At 54.5% G+C, this 21,084-nt stretch overlaps 6 protein-coding genes across 6 annotated transcripts; 4 read left to right on the top strand and 2 right to left on the bottom strand.

The window, feature by feature from the left end:
* Window positions 1-73: 73 nt before the first annotated feature.
* Window positions 74-1,230, bottom strand: MIND_00552300 (uncharacterized protein; the record flags this gene model as incomplete). The annotated part of the gene is made up of 2 exons (XM_037362302.1): window positions 74-546; window positions 594-1,230. 2 exons carry the CDS (start codon window positions 1,228-1,230, stop codon window positions 74-76), a joined length of 1,110 nt encoding a protein of 369 aa, XP_037222594.1.
* Window positions 1,231-9,504: 8,274 nt separating this feature from the next.
* On the bottom strand, window positions 9,505-10,870 carry MIND_00552200 (DDE Tnp4 domain-containing protein; the record flags this gene model as incomplete). Its single annotated transcript, XM_037362301.1, has 3 exons — window positions 9,505-9,919; window positions 9,967-10,139; window positions 10,208-10,870. The coding sequence occupies 3 exons, from the start codon at window positions 10,868-10,870 to the stop codon at window positions 9,505-9,507; spliced, it is 1,251 nt and encodes a 416-aa protein (XP_037222593.1).
* Window positions 10,871-12,879: 2,009 nt separating this feature from the next.
* On the top strand, window positions 12,880-15,122 carry MIND_00552100 (F-box domain-containing protein; the record flags this gene model as incomplete). Its single annotated transcript, XM_037362300.1, has 5 exons — window positions 12,880-12,963; window positions 13,011-13,450; window positions 13,506-13,731; window positions 13,780-14,463; window positions 14,514-15,122. 5 exons carry the CDS (start codon window positions 12,880-12,882, stop codon window positions 15,120-15,122), a joined length of 2,043 nt encoding a protein of 680 aa, XP_037222592.1.
* Window positions 15,123-15,639: 517 nt separating this feature from the next.
* MIND_00552000 (F-box domain-containing protein) lies at window positions 15,640-16,904 on the top strand (the record flags this gene model as incomplete). Its single annotated transcript, XM_037362299.1, has 5 exons — window positions 15,640-15,762; window positions 15,811-16,250; window positions 16,306-16,531; window positions 16,580-16,826; window positions 16,876-16,904. The coding sequence occupies exons 1-5, from the start codon at window positions 15,679-15,681 to the stop codon at window positions 16,902-16,904; spliced, it is 1,026 nt and encodes a 341-aa protein (XP_037222591.1). The 5' UTR covers window positions 15,640-15,678.
* Window positions 16,905-18,593: 1,689 nt separating this feature from the next.
* On the top strand, window positions 18,594-19,482 carry MIND_00551900 (F-box domain-containing protein; the record flags this gene model as incomplete). The annotated part of the gene is made up of 2 exons (XM_037362298.1): window positions 18,594-18,917; window positions 18,967-19,482. 2 exons carry the CDS (start codon window positions 18,594-18,596, stop codon window positions 19,480-19,482), a joined length of 840 nt encoding a protein of 279 aa, XP_037222590.1.
* Window positions 19,483-19,778: 296 nt separating this feature from the next.
* MIND_00551800 (uncharacterized protein) lies at window positions 19,779-20,846 on the top strand (the record flags this gene model as incomplete). The annotated part of the gene is made up of 3 exons (XM_037362297.1): window positions 19,779-19,850; window positions 19,900-20,419; window positions 20,470-20,846. The coding sequence occupies 3 exons, from the start codon at window positions 19,779-19,781 to the stop codon at window positions 20,844-20,846; spliced, it is 969 nt and encodes a 322-aa protein (XP_037222589.1).
* Window positions 20,847-21,084: the final 238 nt, after the last annotated feature.

The following is a 21,084-nucleotide window of genomic DNA, read 5'->3' as shown; positions in this document are numbered from 1 at the left end:
AAATGGCGATCATTTCAAAGACTCAACTTGTTCTAGACCAATCAGAAAACTTGAGCTTTCGCTGGCGCCAACCTTAGTGAGGCTGCCAGGCCGCCTCGTGCGCGTCTCGTACTTTCCGACGGCCCTCCGGCTCTGCAAAAGGGACGGGAATGGGGGAAAACATCACAGACACTATGTTCCGTCTCGTCAGGCGAGGCAGGGCTTGATGGACATGCTTCAAAATCGCATCTCGGTTGAAAATAGGGCAGTCGGCATCTGTTCCGAAACTATCAAAGACTTCGAACATGACTTTCTTGAGGTGGGGAAACTTGGCAAGCACCACTCGGTCGAGCTGCCGCCCGAGGGAGTGGCCAGGGCAGTCAGTAAAGCCGCGGCGGCATTGCCATTCGTGGTGAGGAGAGGTGATGAGCAGCTCAGATATCTGATTATCGTCGTCCATCTCGGAAAAGAAGCGCCAGTCGTGCTTAGGATAGGACGAAAACTGAACTTCGATGGTCTGCAGGGACCGAAAATCACGGAGGTGGAAATGAACGCCTAGAGTTGGATCTGAGGAGTCCATCAGCGCGTACATGAAGAAAGACATGGGTGGGCACCCTGCGAGACGATCTTCAGCTCCTTGATTTTGGGGCAAATAAGGTGGATGGGTCCAACACTGGCGGGCCCCGGAAGGCCCTGATAGCTCAGGGTACGAACTTGGGTCAAATCAAGGGGAATTGCCAGGTCGCGAAGGACCGGTACTGCGGCGGAAGTGAGAAGAAGCCTGCTCAGGCTCGCAATTTTAGGAGTTGGGTTCGAGGAGTCTGTTAACTGGCGGCAATCTTTCGAAGGAATGTCGCACCCAATGTCGCGCCCCAATAAAGAGAGATCTGTAAGGGATGGAGAGCAATGGGTGATGATGCTTTTGAAGTAACAGGCGCTCCATGCGTATCCTGCAAAATGGAGGCTTAAACGACGGAGTCCAGGAGAAGCAACTAGTTGCTGCAAGTTACGTAACACTTGGTTCTGCTCATCGTTGGACGGAATCCACCGGAAGTGGAGTTCTTTTAGAGATGGCCAGTTTCTGTCTGCCAACGATTTGAGGATTATCGGACTACTGAGGTCAAGCTTCAGTGTCTGTACGTGGGAATTGAGGTGAGGGGAGGTTTTGAGGATATCCAATAGACGTGAAAGCCGCTGGAACCAAGAGATACGAGGAGGGGTGTAATTCAAAATCTTCAAGTCAGTGGGCATATCGAACCCAACGTGAATTTGCTTGAAGAGGCGTGATTGAGCCCAACAGGCGAATCTGCCGCACACTAGGGCACAAGATTGGAGGGTTCTATCATCATCGACAACGTGGTGCACGACGATACAATGCTCGAGGTCTGATGGGAGTAGAGACATTGAATTCGATGTTGGCTGTGACAGTCACAGTCGGAATTTGTTTTTCTGGTTACTAGTATTATCCCCTTTAAATTTCCTTTAGAAGCTTGCCGTAAACATCCAGCAGAAAACGGACGTAGAAATATTGCAGCGAAGATCATAATCGAATAACTTTCGAGGGTGGTCGAATCGGACTGAACTGATAAGTAATATAGAAACTTGATAGGTGAAATGCTCCAGTAGCTAATTCCTTGGTTGTTTAAAATTCGGTCCATTGTGCTAGTCCGATAAGCACAATCAACTTGAACCAGAGCGGCTTCAGACTCTTGTACCGACCTAATTGCCATAGCACAACCCGTCAGAATCAGCACAGGTCTGCGAAATGTCGTATTTGTTGCGTCCTGTCAGGGGAACCTCCCTTTCGGCCCGGAGACGCGCCCGATTCCGGTCCGACTCCGGTTCCGACTCCGGTCCGGCCCTCCATCTCGCCCGCACAATCACCGATCCGTCAACGCCCTCCCGACGGTCGCCCTGGGACCTCGCCTGCGACGCCGCCCAAGCCTTCTGTGCCCGACAGCGGCAGCTACGGACAAGCAGTATATAGTCAGCTACCTAGCAGGCGGACCCTTAGAGTTTCTTCTCTTTGGATCCTCCCCTGCTAGGTCAGCTTCATTTGTATTCGCTTACCAATGTTCACGCTTTGGATCCTCCCCTGCTAGGACCTTGATCTCAGGCCTCCGGGGTTGCCCTTACAGCAGAAGAAACTCTCTACGGGATCAACCGGACAAGATTGCCAGGTTCGGCGCTGACTCAGGCTCGAGTACGAGTCCGTTCCGCCCTCGTCACCGCCCCTGCCACTTGTCCCCTCCTCCTCTACTCCTGTGGTCCCCGCACCCGTCATGCCGTCCGGAGTCACTCCTACCGCAGACGCCCGGCTGGACTCACTCGAGGCGAAAATCGATAGCCTAACTGAGGCCCTTGCTTTACTCACCAACCAGGCTTCCGCTGCCGCTGCCGCCGCTAATAATGCTGGCGGACCCCAAACACCATCGCCGGAGACGTCGATTCCGACTCCGACTCCGGTCCAGGGCGACTCGAAGCCCTTTTTGGCGACATCAACCTCGCCTCAAAATTGGTCTTGCGACCAAACCCCCCGTTCACCTTCAACGGCGACCGGAAACGCGGGCCGCGCCGTTCCTCTCGCGGTCCGCACCTACGCCCGCCTTGCCCCTGAGGCCTTCGTGGTCAACGGAGAGGCGAGCGAGGAAAAAGGCTGTCCGCTATGCCATGTCGTTTATGGCAGAAGGACCCGCTCAGCAATGGGCGGAGCGCCACGGAAGCAAAGCCCCGTTTCCGTTTCCGTCCTGGGGCTCGTTCGTTTCCGAGTTTCGACTCCGGTTCGTCGAGGAGAACGAGCAAGATCACGCTCTCTCCAAGCTGGAGACTTCCGCCTATCACATGGGCACAAAGGATGTCTACCAGTACACCGACGACTTCGAGGACCTGATGGACCTCGCCGGATTCAAGACGCGCTAGTCAAGGTGACCAAGTTCCGCCACGGACTTGACCCCTTGATCAACAACGGAATCACGTCCTCGAACGACCCCCGGACCTCCGGGATTACCTTAGCTGGCGCACCCGGGCCTTCCGTCAATATGAGGCCCTGGTCCGGGCCAAGCTGATCAAGTCAGCCGCCCCCAAGACGCCTGGCGGTTTGATTCGGACTCCGTTTCCGGTCAACCGCATCCCGGCTCCGGCCCCTTTCCGCCCGGTGGCTCCGGTCGTGCCACCCGCGGCCCGCGCCCCCGCTCCGGCGCCTCCAGCTCCCGTCCCTATGGAGTTGGATCGCACCAGGGCTCGGGGTGCTCCTCGTCGCGCCTGCTTCAGGTGCGGCGACCCAAACCATCTCGCCCGGGATTGCCCCCTCCCCGCCGATGTCCGCTCGATGGACATCCTCGACGAGGTGATCCAACAACTCGGTGACGAGATGTTAGCGGAGTTGATCGCCCGCTACACGGACACAGCTGCCCTGCCGGAGACGACAGCGGAGTCGATGGCCGGAGAGGATTTTGTCCCCCGCGACGAGTGACTGGTGTGCCCTCGTTTGCGTCTATAAATCGTTTTGCCTCTTTGTATGATGAATGCAGTTCCTTGCCCTACAATGAGCCCGAAACGAAAGACACACCCTCTCCTGCCCCCCTCGACTCCGTCTCCGACTCCGCCCGCGACTCCGGTCATCGTCCTCCGCCGCCTCACTGCCTGGGAAAAGAAACTGCCCAAGCAGTACACCGTTGCCGCTGCCCCTGGGGCGAACTCCCTCCACCTCCCGTTAGAGCTCGAGTCCACCACCAGCGCACTGAAGCTCTCGCTCTCTGGGCTTGTCGACTGTGGTGCCACCTCCGACTTCATTGACACGAACTATGTTGCTCGGAATGGCATTCCGGTCCGCACTCTTGATCAGCCGATTCCGGTTTTCAATGTCGATGGCACCCCCAATGACGCTGGCTCCATCAAACAGATCGCGGACTTGGTCCTGCGCTACAAGGGCCATGCCGAACGAGTTCAGCTGGCCGTCACCCATCTTGGCAAGCAAGACCTCATCCTGGGGTATTCCTGGTTGCGGAAACATAACCCAGAGATCGATTGGGAAACCAAGGAGGTCAAGATGACACGGTGCCCCCGCAATTGCTCGACCTGCCGTGAGGAAGAGCGGGTCGAACGGACCGAGTTGCGGCGACTCCGGTCGCTTCAGAAGCGTCTCCGCTCCGGCCCGTTCCCCTCGGTCTGCGCCATGGACCTTTCTGGGTCTGATGACGGAGACGATTCCGTCTCCGGTGACGACTCCGGCCTGCCTGATCTGACGCCGGACTCCGACGACGACGATGACGATGGTCAGCTTGAAGATGGTGACCGCATCTTCTACACCTCGTTCCGCCCCTCGGAGGAGATACGCGCTGGCAGTACTGTCTCGCAACGCCTGGCCGAAGCCTTCGCCAGGAACTCCGCCCCTCCGCCCTCCGAGATCCCGGACTGGGCTAAGGAGTTCCAGGACGTCTTCAACAAGGAGTCCTTCGACACGCTACTGGAGCGGAGAGCCTGGGACCACGCCATTGAACTTGTCCCCGACGCTAAGCCCACCAACTGCAAGGTGTACCCCATCTCGCCCCCTCGAGCAACGCGAGCTCGACGCGTTCATCGAGGAAGGGCTTTCGACGGGCCGGATTCGCCCCTCCAAGTCTCCGATGGCGTCTCCGGTCTTCTTCGTCAAGAAGAAGGACGGCGGACTCCGCTTCGTCCAGGACTACCGTGCTCTCAATGCGATGACTGTCAAAAACCGGTACCCCCTTCCGCTGATCAACGACCTCATCAACCGGCTCAAAGGCGCTCGTTACTTCACCAAACTCGATGTCCGTTGGGGCTTTAACAACGTCCGGATCAAGGAAGGTGAAGAGTGGAAAGCGGCTTTCCGGACTAACCGAGGCCTGTTCGAGCCCTTGGTGATGTATTTCGGCCTGACAAACTCTCCCGCGACGTTCCAAACGATGATGAATGACATTTTTCAGGACCTCATCCTCTCCGGAGACGTCATGATCTACCTTGACGACATCTTGATCGCCCATTCCGACCTCCGGAAACACCGGCAGATCGTTCAGGAGGTCTTGCGGCGACTCCGAGAGCACAAGTTGTACCTCCGAGCGGAGAAGTGCGACTTTGAAAAATCGTCAATCGAGTACCTCGGAGTCATCATCTCCCACAACCACGTCGAAATGGACCCCGTCAAGGTCGCAGGCGTCTCCGCTTGGCCGACTCCGGAAACAAGAAGGACATTCAGCAGTTCCTTGGGTTCGCTAACTTCTACCGCAGGTTCATTCGGGACTTCTCGACCCTTGCGCGCCCTCTCTTCGTGCTCACCAAGAAGGACCAGCAATGGACTTGGGGCGACGCGGAGGCCTCCGCGTTCCAAGCGATCAAGGACGCGGTCACCTCGGAACCGGTCCTGGCGATTCCGGACGACGCACGGCCTTTCCGACTCGAGGCGGACAGCTCTGATTATGCGACGGGGCGGTTCTTTCACAATCCGCCCCGGACGGGAAGTGGCACCCTGTAGCATTCTATTCCAAAAGCTTAAATGATGTCCAGCGCAACTACGAAATCCACGACAAGGAGATGCTCGCGATCATCCGCGCACTCGAGGAGTATAGACACTTCCTCGAGGGCGCCGCGCACCCTGTCGAGATTTGGACTGACCATAAGAATTTGGAGTACTTCAGGAAGACGCAGCACCTCAACCGGAGACAGGCCCGGTGGTCTCTGTACCTCTCCCGGTTCGACTTCACGCTGCACCACAAGCCTGGCCGCGATATGGGTCGGCCTGACGCCCTCTCCCGGAGACCCGACCACGGAGTCGATTCCGACAACTCCGACGTCGTCCTTCTGCGGCCTGAACTCTTCCACGTCCGCGCACTCGAGGGCGTTTCCGTTTCCGGTCCCGGCTCTGAACTCCTCCGCGACATCCGTGATGCCCTCTCCGGTGAGCCTGACCTGGAGGAGCCCGTCGCACTAGCGGCCCGGCAACTTCTTAAGGTTCAAGGTCAAGCTCGAGGCCCCCGCTCCTCACGTTCTGACGAATGGGTCGTCTCCGGCGGTCTTCTCCATTTCCGAGGAAAGATCGTCGTACCAAAGGACAAGGACCTCCGGAGACGCATCATCGAGCTCTGCCATGACACCCGAGTCGCCGGACACGCAGGTCGTTTCAAGACCCTGGAGTTGGTCTCCCGGAACTACTGGTGGCCTCAGATGTCTCGCCATATCGGCCGGTATGTTGCGACCTGTGACTTGTGCTGTCGCACCAAGGCACTCCGGAGACTGCCCCACGGAGAACTGCACCCCACGGAAACGCCCCGAACGCTGGCATACCGTCTCCGTCGACTTCATCGTAGAGAGCTTCCCGAAGCCCATGGGTACGACGACGCAATCATGGTCGTCGTTGACACCCTCGGAAAGCGCCCCACTTCTCAGAGTGTCATACGACGGTCGATGCAGCAGGGGCAGCCCGCCTCTACTACCGGAATGTCTGGCGGCACCATGGGACTCCGGAGAAGTACGTCTCCGACCGCGGCTCGCAGTTCATCGCAGACTTCACCCGAGAACTTTGGCGTCTAATCGGCATCAAGCCCGCCACGTCCACCGCGTACCACCCGCAGACAGACGGTCAGACAGAGCGCGTCAACCAGGAGCTGGAGCAGTACTTGCGGATCTTCACCAACTACCAGCAGGACGACTGGGATGAGCTGATTCCGGCCGCGGAGTTCGCCTACAACAACCACGTTCACTCCTCCACGCAGCAGGTCCCCTTCATGACGGACACGGGACGGCTCCCTGCGCATGGGCTTCAACCCGGAGTCCGTTCCGCCATGGAGTCAGTGAACGAGTTCCGCGACCGGATCGCCACTGGTGTTGCTGAAGCCAAGGCCGCTCACTAAGGCCAAAGAGGAGTACAAGCGCTACTACAACCGGAGACGGACTCCGTCTCCGGAGTTTAAGGTTGGCGACCGTGTTTGGCTGGATGCCTCTGACATCAGGACGACTCGCCCCTCGGAAAAGTTCTCCCATCGCCGCCTTGGACCGTTCAAGATAGTCGCGGAGATCAGCAAAGGTGCCTACAAGCTCGACCTCCCTCCGCGCTACTCGAAGCTCCACCCGGTCTTCCCCGTCGTCAAGCTCGAGCTCGCTCAGGACGACCCCTTCGACGGACGCCCCGGCTACGACCAGCCCCCTCCGGACCTCGAGGACGGAGTCCCGGAGTGGGAAGTAGAGGAAATCCTGGACGCAAGGGTGAGGTATAAGCGGCTGAACTACTTCGTCAGATGGAAAGGCTACGACGCATCGCACGACCAATGGGTCCGCTTCGACCGCGTCTTCGCCCCGGAGAAAATTGCGGAGTTCTATCGTAAGTACCCTGGCAAGCCACGACACATCGCCTCCGCGACCTTCGACTCGATTCCGTTCCGGTCTATGCGTCGGGACGCCGCATTCAAAGGGGGGGGTGATGTCAGGGGAACCTCCCTTTCGGCCCCTCGGAGACGCCTCCGATTCCGGTCCGACTCCGGTTCCGACTCCGGTACGGCCCTCCATCTCGCCCGCACAATCACCGATCCGTCAACGCCCTCCCGACGGTCGCCCTGGGACCTCGCCTGCGACGCCGCCCAAGCCTTCTGTGCCCGACAGCGGCAGCTACGGACAAGCAGTATATAGTCAGCTACCTAGCAGGTGGACCCTTAGAGTTTCTTCTCTTTGGATCCTCCCCTGCTAGGTCAGCTTCATTTGTATTCGCTTACCAATGTTCACGCTTTGGATCCTCCCCTGCTAGGACCTTGATCTCAGGCCTCCGGGGTTGCCCTTACATGAATGGTTTGAATGGGTAGTATAGAAGCTGAGCTACATTGCATCTCATACCACCCTTTTACAATCGGTAGCGCTTCGGTCATCCCATTGCCTGAGTGAAATTATTTCAGCGGATGTTTCCAAACAAGAAACACCCACCAATCATTAGGGGAGTTCACGGTAGGCTGGGCAAGCCTTTGGGCAAACGACGAGGAAATTAAAAAGAAATGTTTTCGAAGTTTTGCACACCGAAACTCGGTGGGCAGGTTTTATTCGAGCGTTGGGCAAGAATTTATTAGCTAAGCGACGTGATCCGTGGTAACGAGCGTGACGCGAAATTTTCACGTCGCCCGCATGTCTGCCCCGACGGCTGTCAACGCAGCAGAGGTCGCGCGACTCACGGCCGAGCTGCGTGCTGCGCAGGGCCTGCCACCCGAGCCCGCGCCTGAGCCCCCAAAGCGCCGCCCTGGCCGCCCAAAAGGATCGAAAAGCAAGCCGCCCAACGCGAAGACGACGGCACAAAAGGCCCCGGCCACGAAAACCGCAGCCAAGCCCGCGGCCAACAGCAGAAAGGCGAAGAAGCCCGCCGAGCCTGTTCCGGACGAAGAAGCAGAGGAAGCCGAGGCGCTGCCAGATGGGGTGGCTGACATCCCGTGCGTGCTCATGTCTTCTCTGTGCCCACATTCCGCTGATCTCGAGTCTCGACCCAGCTGGAAGTCGGAGCACGCTCTCTCGGAGACCCTCCTCACCCACATCGAGAGCAACGAGCCCCGCCGCCTTGCCCTTGGCTTCACAAAAGGCAACGGGTCCAATGCCGGTCACTCGACCGCCGCGAGACCGGCAGACCACCACAAACGGCTCGTCGTGAAGACCCTCAACCCCGACCCGCGCTGGGCTGACATTCCGCCGGAGAAGCTCGTCCCCCAGGTCCGCGGACGGCTCAAAGCGTGCGTGGCCGTCGTCTCGCTCCTGTTCTTTGCTGACGAAACTTTCAGTATGCGCACCATTACGATGCGCGAGTTCAGCAAGTTTACGCAAACGGGCGCGGGTCTGGTAGAGCAGGGAAAGGCAAGCGAGCTGGAGGGCGATGCTGCGAATATGCTCGGTGCGTCGCCAACAACTTTCTCTCCTTGACCAGTAGGCTGACTCCGAGAAGAGGAGGTCCTCACCAAGTACCCGTGGTTCCTGCGCATGACACAGCTCATTCGCGGGAGCCCCGTCACCGACCAGCGCCATTGCTCGAACAGCACGACGTCGCTCGATGACGGGCTCGACCTGATGCTCGGACGTGGTGCTGCTTCAGATGTGCGTGCAGCATTTCCTTCTCATTCTTCTTTTACGCTGACATGACACTTCCAGATGGACGATATGGCTACGCCGCCGTGGCCACAGCACCCCGCGTTGCACCGGCAGCGGCACGTCGCCCCGCTGCTGGTGCAACTCGTCCCAAAATCACGCTGAAAGCGCCAGCTGCTCCGCCACCGACTGTGGCCAAGCGCAAGGGACCCATGGACACGCTGGCCGGGCTGCTCCAAGGTGAACGAGATGCGAAACGTCAAGCTCTCGACTTGAAGCACGAGCACGAGCGGCTTTTGGCGCGAGAGAAGCACGAGTCGGAGATGAAGATGCTGCAGTTCCAAGCGGACGAGAGGGAGCGGGTGCATCAACGCGAGCTCGAGATGATCAAGGCGCGAACGGAGGCACAGTACGGACCAGCTTTTGACTTCTCGGGAGCATACAACGCCTGATTCTGTGTACCTACGCTACATCGTTCTCGTCGTTACTGTTCTCTGTACGCAAAAAGTCGAATAGCATCTCCTTGATCTCGCATCGCCGTTCCTCTGCTGCTGCAAGCTCGATATCGCGAGCATCAGCATCAATGGCACCTGCCTCAGCTACCTCCGCCTGAACATGCTGCAGACCCTCGAGGAAAAACGCGTCAGTGTCCATGTCGATGTTGCGTTCGTGGACCATCGCGAAGTTGTGCACGACCATGCAGGCAATAATCCAGTATGTCGCGAAACCAATATGCTCTTGGTCATCGATTCGTAGCCGAAGGCCATGCAAGGAGCAGAATCGACCCTTGAGGTACCCAACTGCATGCTCCGAGCGGACACGGACGTTGGTGACGTAGTAGTTGAAGATCTCGTTCCAGTCCTGGAACTTCATCGGTCTGGGGTAGCTCAGCCTTGAGCGTAGAAAATAGCAATGGAAGCTTACGCTTTGTATGGAGCCATAAGCCAGAGCTGCAGTGGATAGGCAGAGTCGGCCCAGATCCATTCTCCGTTGGGAAGCAAGACTACAAACTCGCTTGGAATTCGAAGTTTTCTTCCACGCAGTTGCATCGTGTTGGCTGCCTGGAAGACCGATTCCGTAGTCGATAATCCGCAGGTCTGGGGTCGTGATCAGCTACGAACTAAGTGAGTAAAAATGGAGAGGATTGAGCTGCAGCAACACGAACCTGCACATTGAGGGAGTAGTTGGACTTGCGGTCGAACCAATTGTTTCCGAAATGTGCCGGACGAGCATATAGCGGAATGAGAGTGCCGTCGACCATCAGCCAACCATCCCGCCATGCAGGGCACGAATGCTCTTCGACCCATTCCTTTGCCTGCTCCTTTTCCTCCTCGGTTGGCCAGCGGATTGCAGATTTCCGGACACGGTCACGGCACAAGGCAGCAATGACCCGCCGAGTGGACTTCACAACGGTCCCAAATCCCAGCCCAAGCTGCAGGCCGACTTTTCGTACGCTGACACCATTTCCGTAGTGCCCAAATCGGTAGAGGGCAACAGCGAGCTGTGAATCGACCGCAAGTTGTTCGGCGGTGTCGGAGTTGTTGTGGAAAACGGGGTCATCTTGGATCGCATCCAGCAGGGCGTCGAATGTTGCCGGCGTGACACGAAGATAGGATCGGAAGAAGTCGGGGAAGCCGGTTTTCCAGTCCTCGAGCAGCACCGAGAGAATGTTGCCCTTGGGAATGACACGACGCTCATTGAGATAGCGTTGAGCATGCAGAGAGATGAGACCCAGCATCAGCATGTCGGAGATGGGCATGTTCTCGTCGTCCTCGGCCGCGGGCGTCATCTGCCGGCGCGTTGGGAGCACCTGCAGCTTCTTCCTCATCCTTGAGCTCCTGGAAGGCCTCCAGGACCTTCATGATCCCGATCATCTCCAAGATCTCGTCCGTGTCGCACTGCCGCTCGGTCTTTTGCGGCATCGGAGCAGCAGTGGAGGTGGGAAGAGGCAAGAGAGATGGATTATCGATAAGATAGATGCGCCTCCGGGCACGGATCACGCTTGCGTAATATATTTTAATTTACTCTGCCTTGCCCTACCGTGAACACCCGGGGCAAGATTCTGGGCAAGCAATAAAATTATTCACTTGCCCAGAGTCTTGCCCGAAGGTTTGCCCAGAGTTTTGCCCACCTACCGTGAACTCCCCTATTATTAGGGAATTGAGGTTGATTGGCACGATTCCTGCTTGAACGAAATACTGGTTCTGATCGTAGATAGCGGCAGCGAAGGCGGGTAAAAGACGGCGCTGTCGAACGTTGAAATGAAGTCAAATTTAGAGAGAGATACAGACGGCATATGATTCCCCAGCAAGGTGAAGTCCTCTGCCTTCAGGATGTGTACTCAGTTTTACTAATAAAACTGTGGCTACTGGTGAAGGGCTGTACTCATAAAACCTAGGGGAGCTCATGCCAGCCATGGCCGGAGTATGGTGACAAAAAATGTGACATTCAATCAATTGTGAATATCTCAATGAGTTTGACAGCTATGACTAAGCTATTACCAGATATGGAAAGGCAAATCACTATTCTTTCAGGCCGAAGACCCGGATAAACATCTAGGTAGGCCTGTGATCTAGGGCAAAGGTATACATCCTAATTAGGCTAAAATTGATGTATCCTGACATAGCCATCAATGGTACTGATGTCCATCAAAAATTGTTCCACATTGATCACTTTATCTTGATGCTATCAATCCCATCATCAATGCCATGATCTAACACCCAAAAATAAATAAAATGGTTTTTTAAAAAGTGTGACATTTGTGACCCTTGAGCCCTTCCCCAGGTTTTATGAGTACAGCCCTTCACCAGTAGCCACAGTTTTATTAGTATTCCTGAGTGAATGAGCTGCTGCCTTGAAATTTGCTGAAATGGGCGAAGAAGATAGCAATGAAAACAGCCACATCCTTCGCTGCCTCTTCTGTGGTGCTCTGTCATGCGCGTCAATTCGGCAACCACGCAACGCACCACAGACTCGCCGAAATTTGCGTAAGAAAGATGAGAACCGATCGGCTGGTCCACAAAGAACTTGAAGATGTTGGCCTTGCTTCTATAAGCGTCGCAAATCGTAGACGAGCACGATATTACATTCGAGTTCCACGATTCATCGGGGTGGTAGACAGTGCCATTTTCCGCATTACCCGGCAGGGACCGAGCTCTATGAACTTGAAGTATCTTATGTTCATAGTTGGAAAGCTATTTTAATCAGAGGATTTGGTGAATGTAGAATTGAGGAGAGCAAACAGTGTAACATCTACTTATATGCGGTAAGCAGTAGATGCTTTGGAAGAGACTGAACGAACCAGATTCAAGTAGATCTATAATATGAAAACAGCTGGAAATCGCGTAATGACAGAAAATCACGTTTTGGTCATGCGTTTTGATTGATGGCACGTGAAATTCATGTGACCACCCCTCGGATACCGCCCGCCGGTGGTGAGCCGCAGGCGAGCGGCCGTGTGGGCGCTGCAAAATAATTATTTTTTGTCCATGCCAGAGGCACGGACGTTATACTTGTTCAAGTTGAAATTCAAAGTGATTTGATGGGATGTGTGGCGTCGTGTGACGACCCACGAACCGCTTAGCACTGACCTCGAGGTTGACCAAAGTGCGCTTGGTTTAGGCTTTGTTCTTTATCCCACTTATAGTAGCTGACTGCGTCGTTGAGCAGGTACAATAGAGGCTGAGGTTTGGGATATGTGAAGTTTCTCGTTAGGTGGAGACCTTGGGGTGACTGCGGGTGAGCGACTCTTGTAATAACGATTCATCACTCTCAAGTGCTTGAAGCGCTGCTAGTATCGGCAATTCTCGCAATCTCGAAGCTCCCACAATCACACCAATGCTCTTTCTTGACCTCCAAGAGGATGTGATGCTCCTTACCTGCTCGTTTCTTTCTGTGGACGATATACTGCTTCTCAGACAAGTGCGTAGCCTCTATGTTGACACCCAGACATCTTCTTATGAAGCCAGGTCTGCACCACCATGAATCATTTGACACGGTTGAAGGCGGTCTGGCTCACCCAACTAACATGGCTCTTACGCCAGGGCACTCGAATTCCGGTGTATATCGGGGACCACCTGGTCTTGAAGTCGCCCGACTTGGAATCCCTCGTACGGCGCCTCTCATACGCCTCGCGAAAATGGGCGCCAGCAGAGACTCCCTCGCCGTTTCGGATATGGCCTATCAACCTTCCCCAATCGATAACCTGGCTTCATGTTACTCAGGGAAGATGGCTCTTCGTTGCTTCCTCTGACGAAAATGTTAGCAAGTTGGGCTGCTGGGACATTTTTCGTATATTCGAAGGAAACGTGGAACCTATTGCCCAGGGTTACTTACCAGACGTGGTCAAGACCGGAAAAACCGAAGTTCAAGGTCGTGATATTGTTCTCGGTTTAGGTTTAGGCTCGCAGTAAGTCATTTCGTTCAGGAATCCTGTCTTTTTTCAGTTGATTTGGACACCATAGATCCAATTCCACGCATATTATCGCCTTGCGCAAACTTCACCAAGACTACTCCCTTGTTGAAATTGCTCGTATACCAAATTCGACGCATGTTCTCTTGCTATCGGGTACCTTCATCGGTTGCGCAATTCACCGAGGGAGTAATGTCCCGCACCTAATCGACTGGAAAAAATCACTGATCGTAGAAATTCCGCCTCCACCCGGTGGCCTCGAGGTCCATGGTCGTAGAGTGCGCATTTCCCATATTTCACCATCATAGACATTGATAAAGGGACAGAGCGTACCCAATGTCATGACACTATGGAACAACAACAAACTCGTCATCATCCGCAGCGTGGCTTTAGAAGTCTACGATGTTTCGCTTACCGCGCAAGCTTCAGTCGTGTATTGCGGCAGTATCACACTACCTAGGATTTGGGAAGTTCAAGTGCTTCCTGTTTACCTTGCCGGTTCACCTTTGCGCCTCGTTATTCTCTCGCAGGTCGGCCTCGAGTTAATCGCCTTGGACCCAGTCCTACTTCACGACCTCCACGACGATAGAGATGAAGTCTACCCGAGCACTTGCATCGCACAATATCCGTCTGATTACCAATTTCCATGCCCCTGGTACCAACTTGGTGTCTCCCCAGACGGAACACGAGCAACATGGCTTGACACTGCCAGGCCTGAAGAGAAATACAGCCATCCCCGATTTCTTTCCGTTCCGCTGCCATCAGCAGGAGAGCAACTCCTTCAAAACATTCCACCCCAATCATGGGATATTGACCTAAATAGCGATCCTGCTATCTGGGCTCGACCCCAGATCGAAGCCGACGAAACTCTGGGTATCACCATTGTCGGTAATTGTTTCGGAGAGCTTGGCGTATACGACTTCGGCCGTGGAGTTGGCTTTCCGAGTTGCGTTTTTGATCAAGAGGCTGATGGGGATGTTGAAATGATACCTGGTCATGCACTTGCACAAGTAACCAATTCGTTTCCCTAGATAATAGCGAACTAACATAGTCCCACTAGACTCTCATCAAACTGGCCCCCCGACGAGGGCCTCGGGAGCCAATGTCAGAAGATGAATTTCGCGAGGCAACTGCTCACTGGTCGCAAGACAGAATTATCGACTGGCTTTGGATCAATGACTGGTACGAAGACCGGGACTGGGCCCAGGTATACCGCTGGATCGGACACTCAGGCGACTTCGCGTGGTCTATAGAACACGAATATGGCTTCCCTGGGGAAGCTTTGCCGCAAGCCTACACCCCGCGCGAACACTCGGCGGATACCCCATGTACTCTCTTCCGAATCGGGAATCGCTACCTCGTTGAGGACGAGGACGGATTTATTCGTTCTTGGCCGAACAACGTTGATCATGGCTTTGTCGTGCACGCTGCTGACATCGAAGAGCCGATCCGACCGACGACGGAAACGGAGGATTCTGTATTTTGGAAATCATTCCGATTGGATTGGCAGAGCCACAAGCCTAGACGTAATCGATGGGCTGAGCAGCAAGAAAGAGGCGGCTTTACCGACTGGAGTTTGTCTTGGGAAGAGGAAGAACTGGCTCTCGCAAAAGACGACCCGCTGAGCTCGATGCATGATTTTGGCATGCGCGTTGAGCATGGAGGATGATGCATCGATGATGGTTCAGGACATTCATGTAATGATTCTGAAGTTTTTTTTTGTTTGCCAGCTGCAATAGTCTACGATACTGTACACACGCAGCTACCTCTTTGTTATCCAACGATGCGCATGCTCTGTCACTCCTTGTACTTACACCCACCCCTCAAACTACTGTAGAGCAACACCACAAAGACGTACGCAGTTTTAGAATTCGTGGCTCTTGACCAACTTACTTGGCCTTGATCCTGCGTGCCGTTGTCGTTGTCGACAGTTGTTGACGTTGCCTTTTGTCGACATTGTCTTTTGGACGCACAGGGCTTCCTTCTCATGTAAGTAAGTGTAAGTAGCATTGGCAAAGTCGGCGAATACTTGCGCTAACGACGAACAACAGCATTGGCATATTCAATGTCCGTCTGGACTTGAAAATCTGAGGGTTGGACATTGTTCTCCGGAGGCAAGTAGTGTTTATTGGGAGTTTGTTGGCTGGGACAATAACAAATCTCGCAGTGTCACCAGCTAACGGTGCCTCCCTCAGACTACTTTCACCCCATTGACATTCCTACATATGCCGTTCCTCGAACTCGGTGAGGATGTGCTTCTCCAGCTATTCGCGTTGGTTCCTGTTGGGGATATTCTGTCTATCCGGCAGGTACGTGGTGCTGCTACATTGAGAGCATACTACTGACCATTTAACCAGGTTTGCACCACACTGAATCGGTTGACGCGCCTGAGATCAGTTTGGCTGAATCAACTAGGGTGGCTATTCCTCCAGGGGGTTCGGATTCCACCTTACATTGGAGATTATCTCGCTTTAGATGTGGCAGACTTGGAGTCTCTCGTGCGACGGCTGTCGTATGCCTCAGAAAAATGGGCTCTTACCGGGACTCCATCGCCGTCTCGAATATGGCCCATTTACCTTCCTCAGTCGATTACCTGGCTTCATCTCACTCAAGGAAGGTGGCTATTTGTCGCCTCTTCGGACGATAAAGTCAGCAAGCTGAGCTGCTGGGATATTTTCCGCATATTTAGCGGGAATACGGAACCCATAGCTGAGGGCTACTTACCCGACAAGGTCAAGACGGGCAAGGTTGAGGTTCAAGACTGCGATATAATTCTCGCTCTTGGACTGGGTCCGCGGTAAGCTTTTCCCAGTCAATGCATCTATTTATCGATGCTGATTTGAACGCCATAGAATCAACTCCACATGTATTGTTACGCTACGCAAGGCCCATGAAGACTATTCCCTTGTCGAAATTGCTTGTCTACCGCATTCAACTCACGTTCTCATGCTATCGGGTTCCTTCGTTGGCTGCGCCATTCGCCAACAGAGTAATATTCCGCATCTGATCAAGTGGAGGGAGGGACGAGTTGTGGAAATTCCACCACCGCCAGGTGGTTTCGAAGCTCCCGGTCGCCGAGTGAGCCTTACGATCCACTGTCCATGACGAGCAACTCAGAATATGCAGAGCGTACCCCATCTAATGGCATTTTGGGGCGACAAACTCGTCGTTATTCGCAGCACAACCTTAGAAACATACGATTTCTCATCCGCATCAGGAAAACTAAATCTGTCTGGCACACCTGGTACCAGGTCTTCCAGGTCTTCCAGATCCCCCAGAGCACCTCTGGCACCAGAGAACATGCCTAAATCCAGAGACTGCCAGACAAAATCTCTGGTACCAGACACCCCAGAGCAACTACCAGACAGTTCCAGTCAGACCTCCAGATTCAATTCCAGTCACAAAACACTCATAAAAACAAGCAGAATCATGTCATTTCTCAGAGCAATGATACATACATATGTAGATACACACTGACCAAATTCCACCAGGCCTACCTTTACCACCAGTCCACCTTGTGATCGCGCTTACACGGACACGCACGCGGACGGCTTGAACGTTAGTCTTTCCCTCTGCATCGGGGTATATCGGGTTGTACCGCATGAACGCGACATAGGCTAGCTTCGTTGGGAGTGCTTTAAGTTGCCATTTGCGCCGGGCACTACCAGCTTGTCAGTAGACTGCTGAAATACAACGAAATACGCATGCTCGAAACCAGCGCCTTTGGCGTTCAGAGCCGCCCGCTTGTCCGGCGCAATGATAGTCTTGGGGTCCAGCAGCTCTGTGGGCCAGGCGGCAATCAACCATGAATGGAGGTAGTTTGACCAAGACTTACGACGACATAGTCCTTGATGCCCGAACCGCCCGCCGCGTGCCATAATCGCAGACGGCCCAGGGACGGGAACACCTGCAGCGATGCAGCGATTTGTTCCTGGCGCTGCGGGATGGTTTAGTTACCAGAGTTGCCTAGTATTAGCTCGCCCTTCCGTCTTTCCAACGATACCACACACCTGCGCATATATCTTGCTCCCCTTCGCGTGGGCGGCCAGATGCCGGGCGCCTCGGGCCACTCAGTGCTGGGCCCTGCATTAGCGAATGAGCAATATGAAGGAGGCAGCAACGGACCCTTGCTGAGTGGTGAGCATCGGAAACGATCAGTCCCGCCCTGCCGCACGCGCGCTGCACTCCCGCATAACGTCGTTTGGTACCGTCCCGCTGGCCCTGCAGGCTGCTCCGCGTCAGCGCGCTGAGGCACGCTTATCCCGATATGGTTCCAGCATCAGTGCTTAACACGGTGCAAATGGTTCCGACACACCTATTGACGAGCCGGGAGTCGGCCTCAGCGGTTGTGACGAGCTTCTTGCAGCTTCACTCTTGAGTGCCGAGGGCTTGACGACCATTTGCGGCCTTGACAACTTGGAGCTAGACAAAGAGCTGTCCGAGCGCAGGAAGGCCAGGAAGGCGCATCGGGATTTGTGAGGCAATGGTGGGGGAAGGGAAGCAACCAGTGTGAAGGCTGTGCGTCGGCTGCCAGTGTGCGCATGGTCGGATCTACATTTGATCAATCGATCCTTGATGCACGTGCTGATATCGGGACTTGGATGAAATTCACAACTCAGGCAAGTCGTTCGCATGTATTAGATGAGCAAAACTCGTCAGTTCATTCCCAAGTCATTGTAGTGCTGTTCCTTCTCATAACTTATAGGGCTATTATCCCGCTTCTTATATCATGATGATTTTATTTCTGACTAGATATTTGTCACCTGTCTGGAGGCCGTCTGGTGAACCTGGGGCCAGACAATTGTCTGGGACACCTGGTACCAGCTTCTCCAGGACTTCCAGATGCCCCAGGCACTCCAGACAAATTTGGTTTTCCTGATGCGATCTTGTAGTTTATCGCGGTCTCGTCAAACTTCCGACGATTTGGGAAGTACAAGTGCTTCCACTCGATTCGCCGGATTCCCCGTTGCGCCTTGTTGTTCTGTCTGACGCTGGCTTGGAAGTCGTCACATTACATTCTTCCCTTATACACGAGCTCTACGACAGAGATGACATCTGCCCCAGCATATGTCTAGTGCAATACCCCCCAATCGACCTCTTCCTATGTCCTTGGTACAAGCTCTGTCTCTCTCCAGACGGGATGCGAGCAACCTGGCTCGAAGCTGCCAAACCTGGGGAGAAGGACTACAGCCATCCCCGCTTCCTTTCGGTCCTACTGCCGTCGGAAACGGAGGTATCTCCAAACAATCCTCTCCAAGAATGGGAACTCGTTCCAACCGGCGATCCCGCCATTTGGGCTCTACCACAAATCGCAGTCGACGACACTCTTGGTCTCACCGTTGTTGGAAACTGTCTTGGAGAGCTTGGCGTCTATGATTTTGGCCGCGGGAATGTCTTCCCGAGCAACATCTTCAAGCAGGTGGCCGATCCAGACGTCCCGCTCCTTGGACAAATTCTGTCAAAGGTAAACTACTTTCCCTCAGGCTTGTATACCTTCTGAGTCGATATTTCAGGCCCCACTCGAATTAACTCCCATTAAAGGGCCCGAAGCCACGATGTCAGGGGAAGAATTCCGCAATGCGATTAGCCATTGGTCTCAAGACAGAATCGTTGATTGGCATTGGACCAACGAGTGGTACGAGGACCGCAACTGGGTAAATCCGCATCAGTGGTGTGGACACCCAGGCGACCTTGCCTGGATGATGGAGCACAGCTACGGCTTTCCGGGCGAAGTACTTCCGCAGGCTTACACACCACGCGATGAGGCATATACGCCGTGCACTCTGTTCCGGATAGGCGACCGCTACTTGGCTGAAGACAGCGACGGATTCATTGTCTCTTGGTCGAACGCTGTTGACCATGGTTTCCATGTGCCTGCCGCCCAAGTCGAGCTGCCTCTGTGCCCGACCGCGAGGACCGATGATGAGGTGTTTACCAAATCGTTTGTGGTGGAGCGGGAGGACCGTAAGCGCAACCGATGGATTGAACAGCAGGAGAGAGGGGGTTGCTCGAGCTGGGGGTTCTATTAAGCCTTATACTCTGTTGTATCTTCTCTATCCAACATGTGATCGCGTTACGGCGATCAAATTCGCTCCTTGCGATTTCTGAGTTCTCTTCTCAACAGCCACGGCCAAACCCACTCTTGACCCGCCTGGCTCTTTGAATTCATGACATATGGGGTAGCCTCAAACACCATGAAAATCAACAAACTAGTTTGTGATGCTTGGCTGTACAAGTTCGGTTGACGACCGCCGTGATGCCGCGCGTATATAGGGAGAGATACTCCCGCTTTTCACCTCCGTCGGCTTTGACAGTCGCCGCCACCATGGATGTCCGCTCTCGAGGAACGCTTTTGACTTCTGCTGGCTTGTTGTATGCTTCAATTGGATTCACGCTGGTGCGTCTTGCTGCACAGTTTTTCTTTCCTCGGTTGATGATGCCGATAGAGCGTTTTGTCAACCTTCCTTCGTTTGTTATGGCCCTTCCATGGCACCCGCGACGACCCAACAAAGGCCTTGTCTATGAGACGTCGCTCTACGATTCATAGGAAGCACAAGCGGAGGAGTAGCATCCCACCGACATTAACGAATCCCAGTAACTCAAGCTCGGAAGAGTCTCCGTCGCCCGAAAACCCGAGGCGGCATCCAACGTTCCTTAAACCCACGACACGCAGAGCCAGGTCACGCAGTTTAGAGCGCACGGTACACAATCGCAATAATTCGGTCCGGCTTGGTCGGTCTGAACTGCGGGTACCGCCAGAAACCCGAAATGGCCATCGTCGTTCTGAATCGACTCCACCAACTCCATTCCCCAGACAGTGGTCGTTTCCAGAGCAGCAGACGTCGTTGGCTCCTCCAGAACTGCAGCCTCCAAGCATTCACCATGAGCGTGGCCCATCCGTGGACTCTACGCATAGCCATTTGTCGTTCTTGCAGCTTCCCAAGAAATTGAAGCGCTCGACCAGCAGTGCGTCCTCCACTTGGCTGCTTAACCTGTCTTTACTCACCCGCTTATAGTCATCTCCACTGAAACGTGCGGAGAGAAGCGGCGCTCGCAGCTCCTCGGGCCTTTATTGCACAAACGGAAAGCTTCAGATGCGCGCCGATGGTCTGGCATCTCTTTCACATCGGTTGATGATGAAGGCGATACCAGCGCCAGCTCTCCTGACGCTGTAGCGGACTCGCCAAGACATTCTATCGACACCCGGCAGTCAATCGACCATTTGCCAGTCCCCAAACGCTCACAGACACTTCGTACTCGGCCATATGAGGCACCTTACTTCTTCCCTGTTCCCGGCTCTACTGAAGCTGAAGAGTATGTGCCTCCACTACGCCCACGCCCGAGCCGGAGTGGAACACTGCCTGTTGACCGACCCTTGTCGGGCGTGTTCTGAGCGGAATTTATTAGTACACAACCTGCACCTTCGTTCTATAACTTATCTACCTAAACCTTATATATTTGGCAACTTGTCAGATCATCACAATCATCCCTTTGCTTCCGCTTTTATGGCCGCGAGCTCCGCACTCCGCAACCATAGGAAACACCTCGGGTTGTCTTGGACAACAGGAATTCTCTTTCATCTCAGGCCCACCATGCACTTCTTTGAATTGGACTGCTGTGATTGAAAGACG

The sequence above is a fragment of the Mycena indigotica genome, assembly GCF_014461135.1.
Source record: "Mycena indigotica strain 171206Taipei chromosome Unknown Mind.scaff0004, whole genome shotgun sequence".
In the NCBI taxonomy this organism is placed as follows: domain Eukaryota; kingdom Fungi; phylum Basidiomycota; class Agaricomycetes; order Agaricales; family Mycenaceae; genus Mycena; species Mycena indigotica.
The sequence above is the reverse complement of the archived record's forward strand: the minus strand, read 5'-3'. Positions and strand labels throughout refer to the sequence as shown.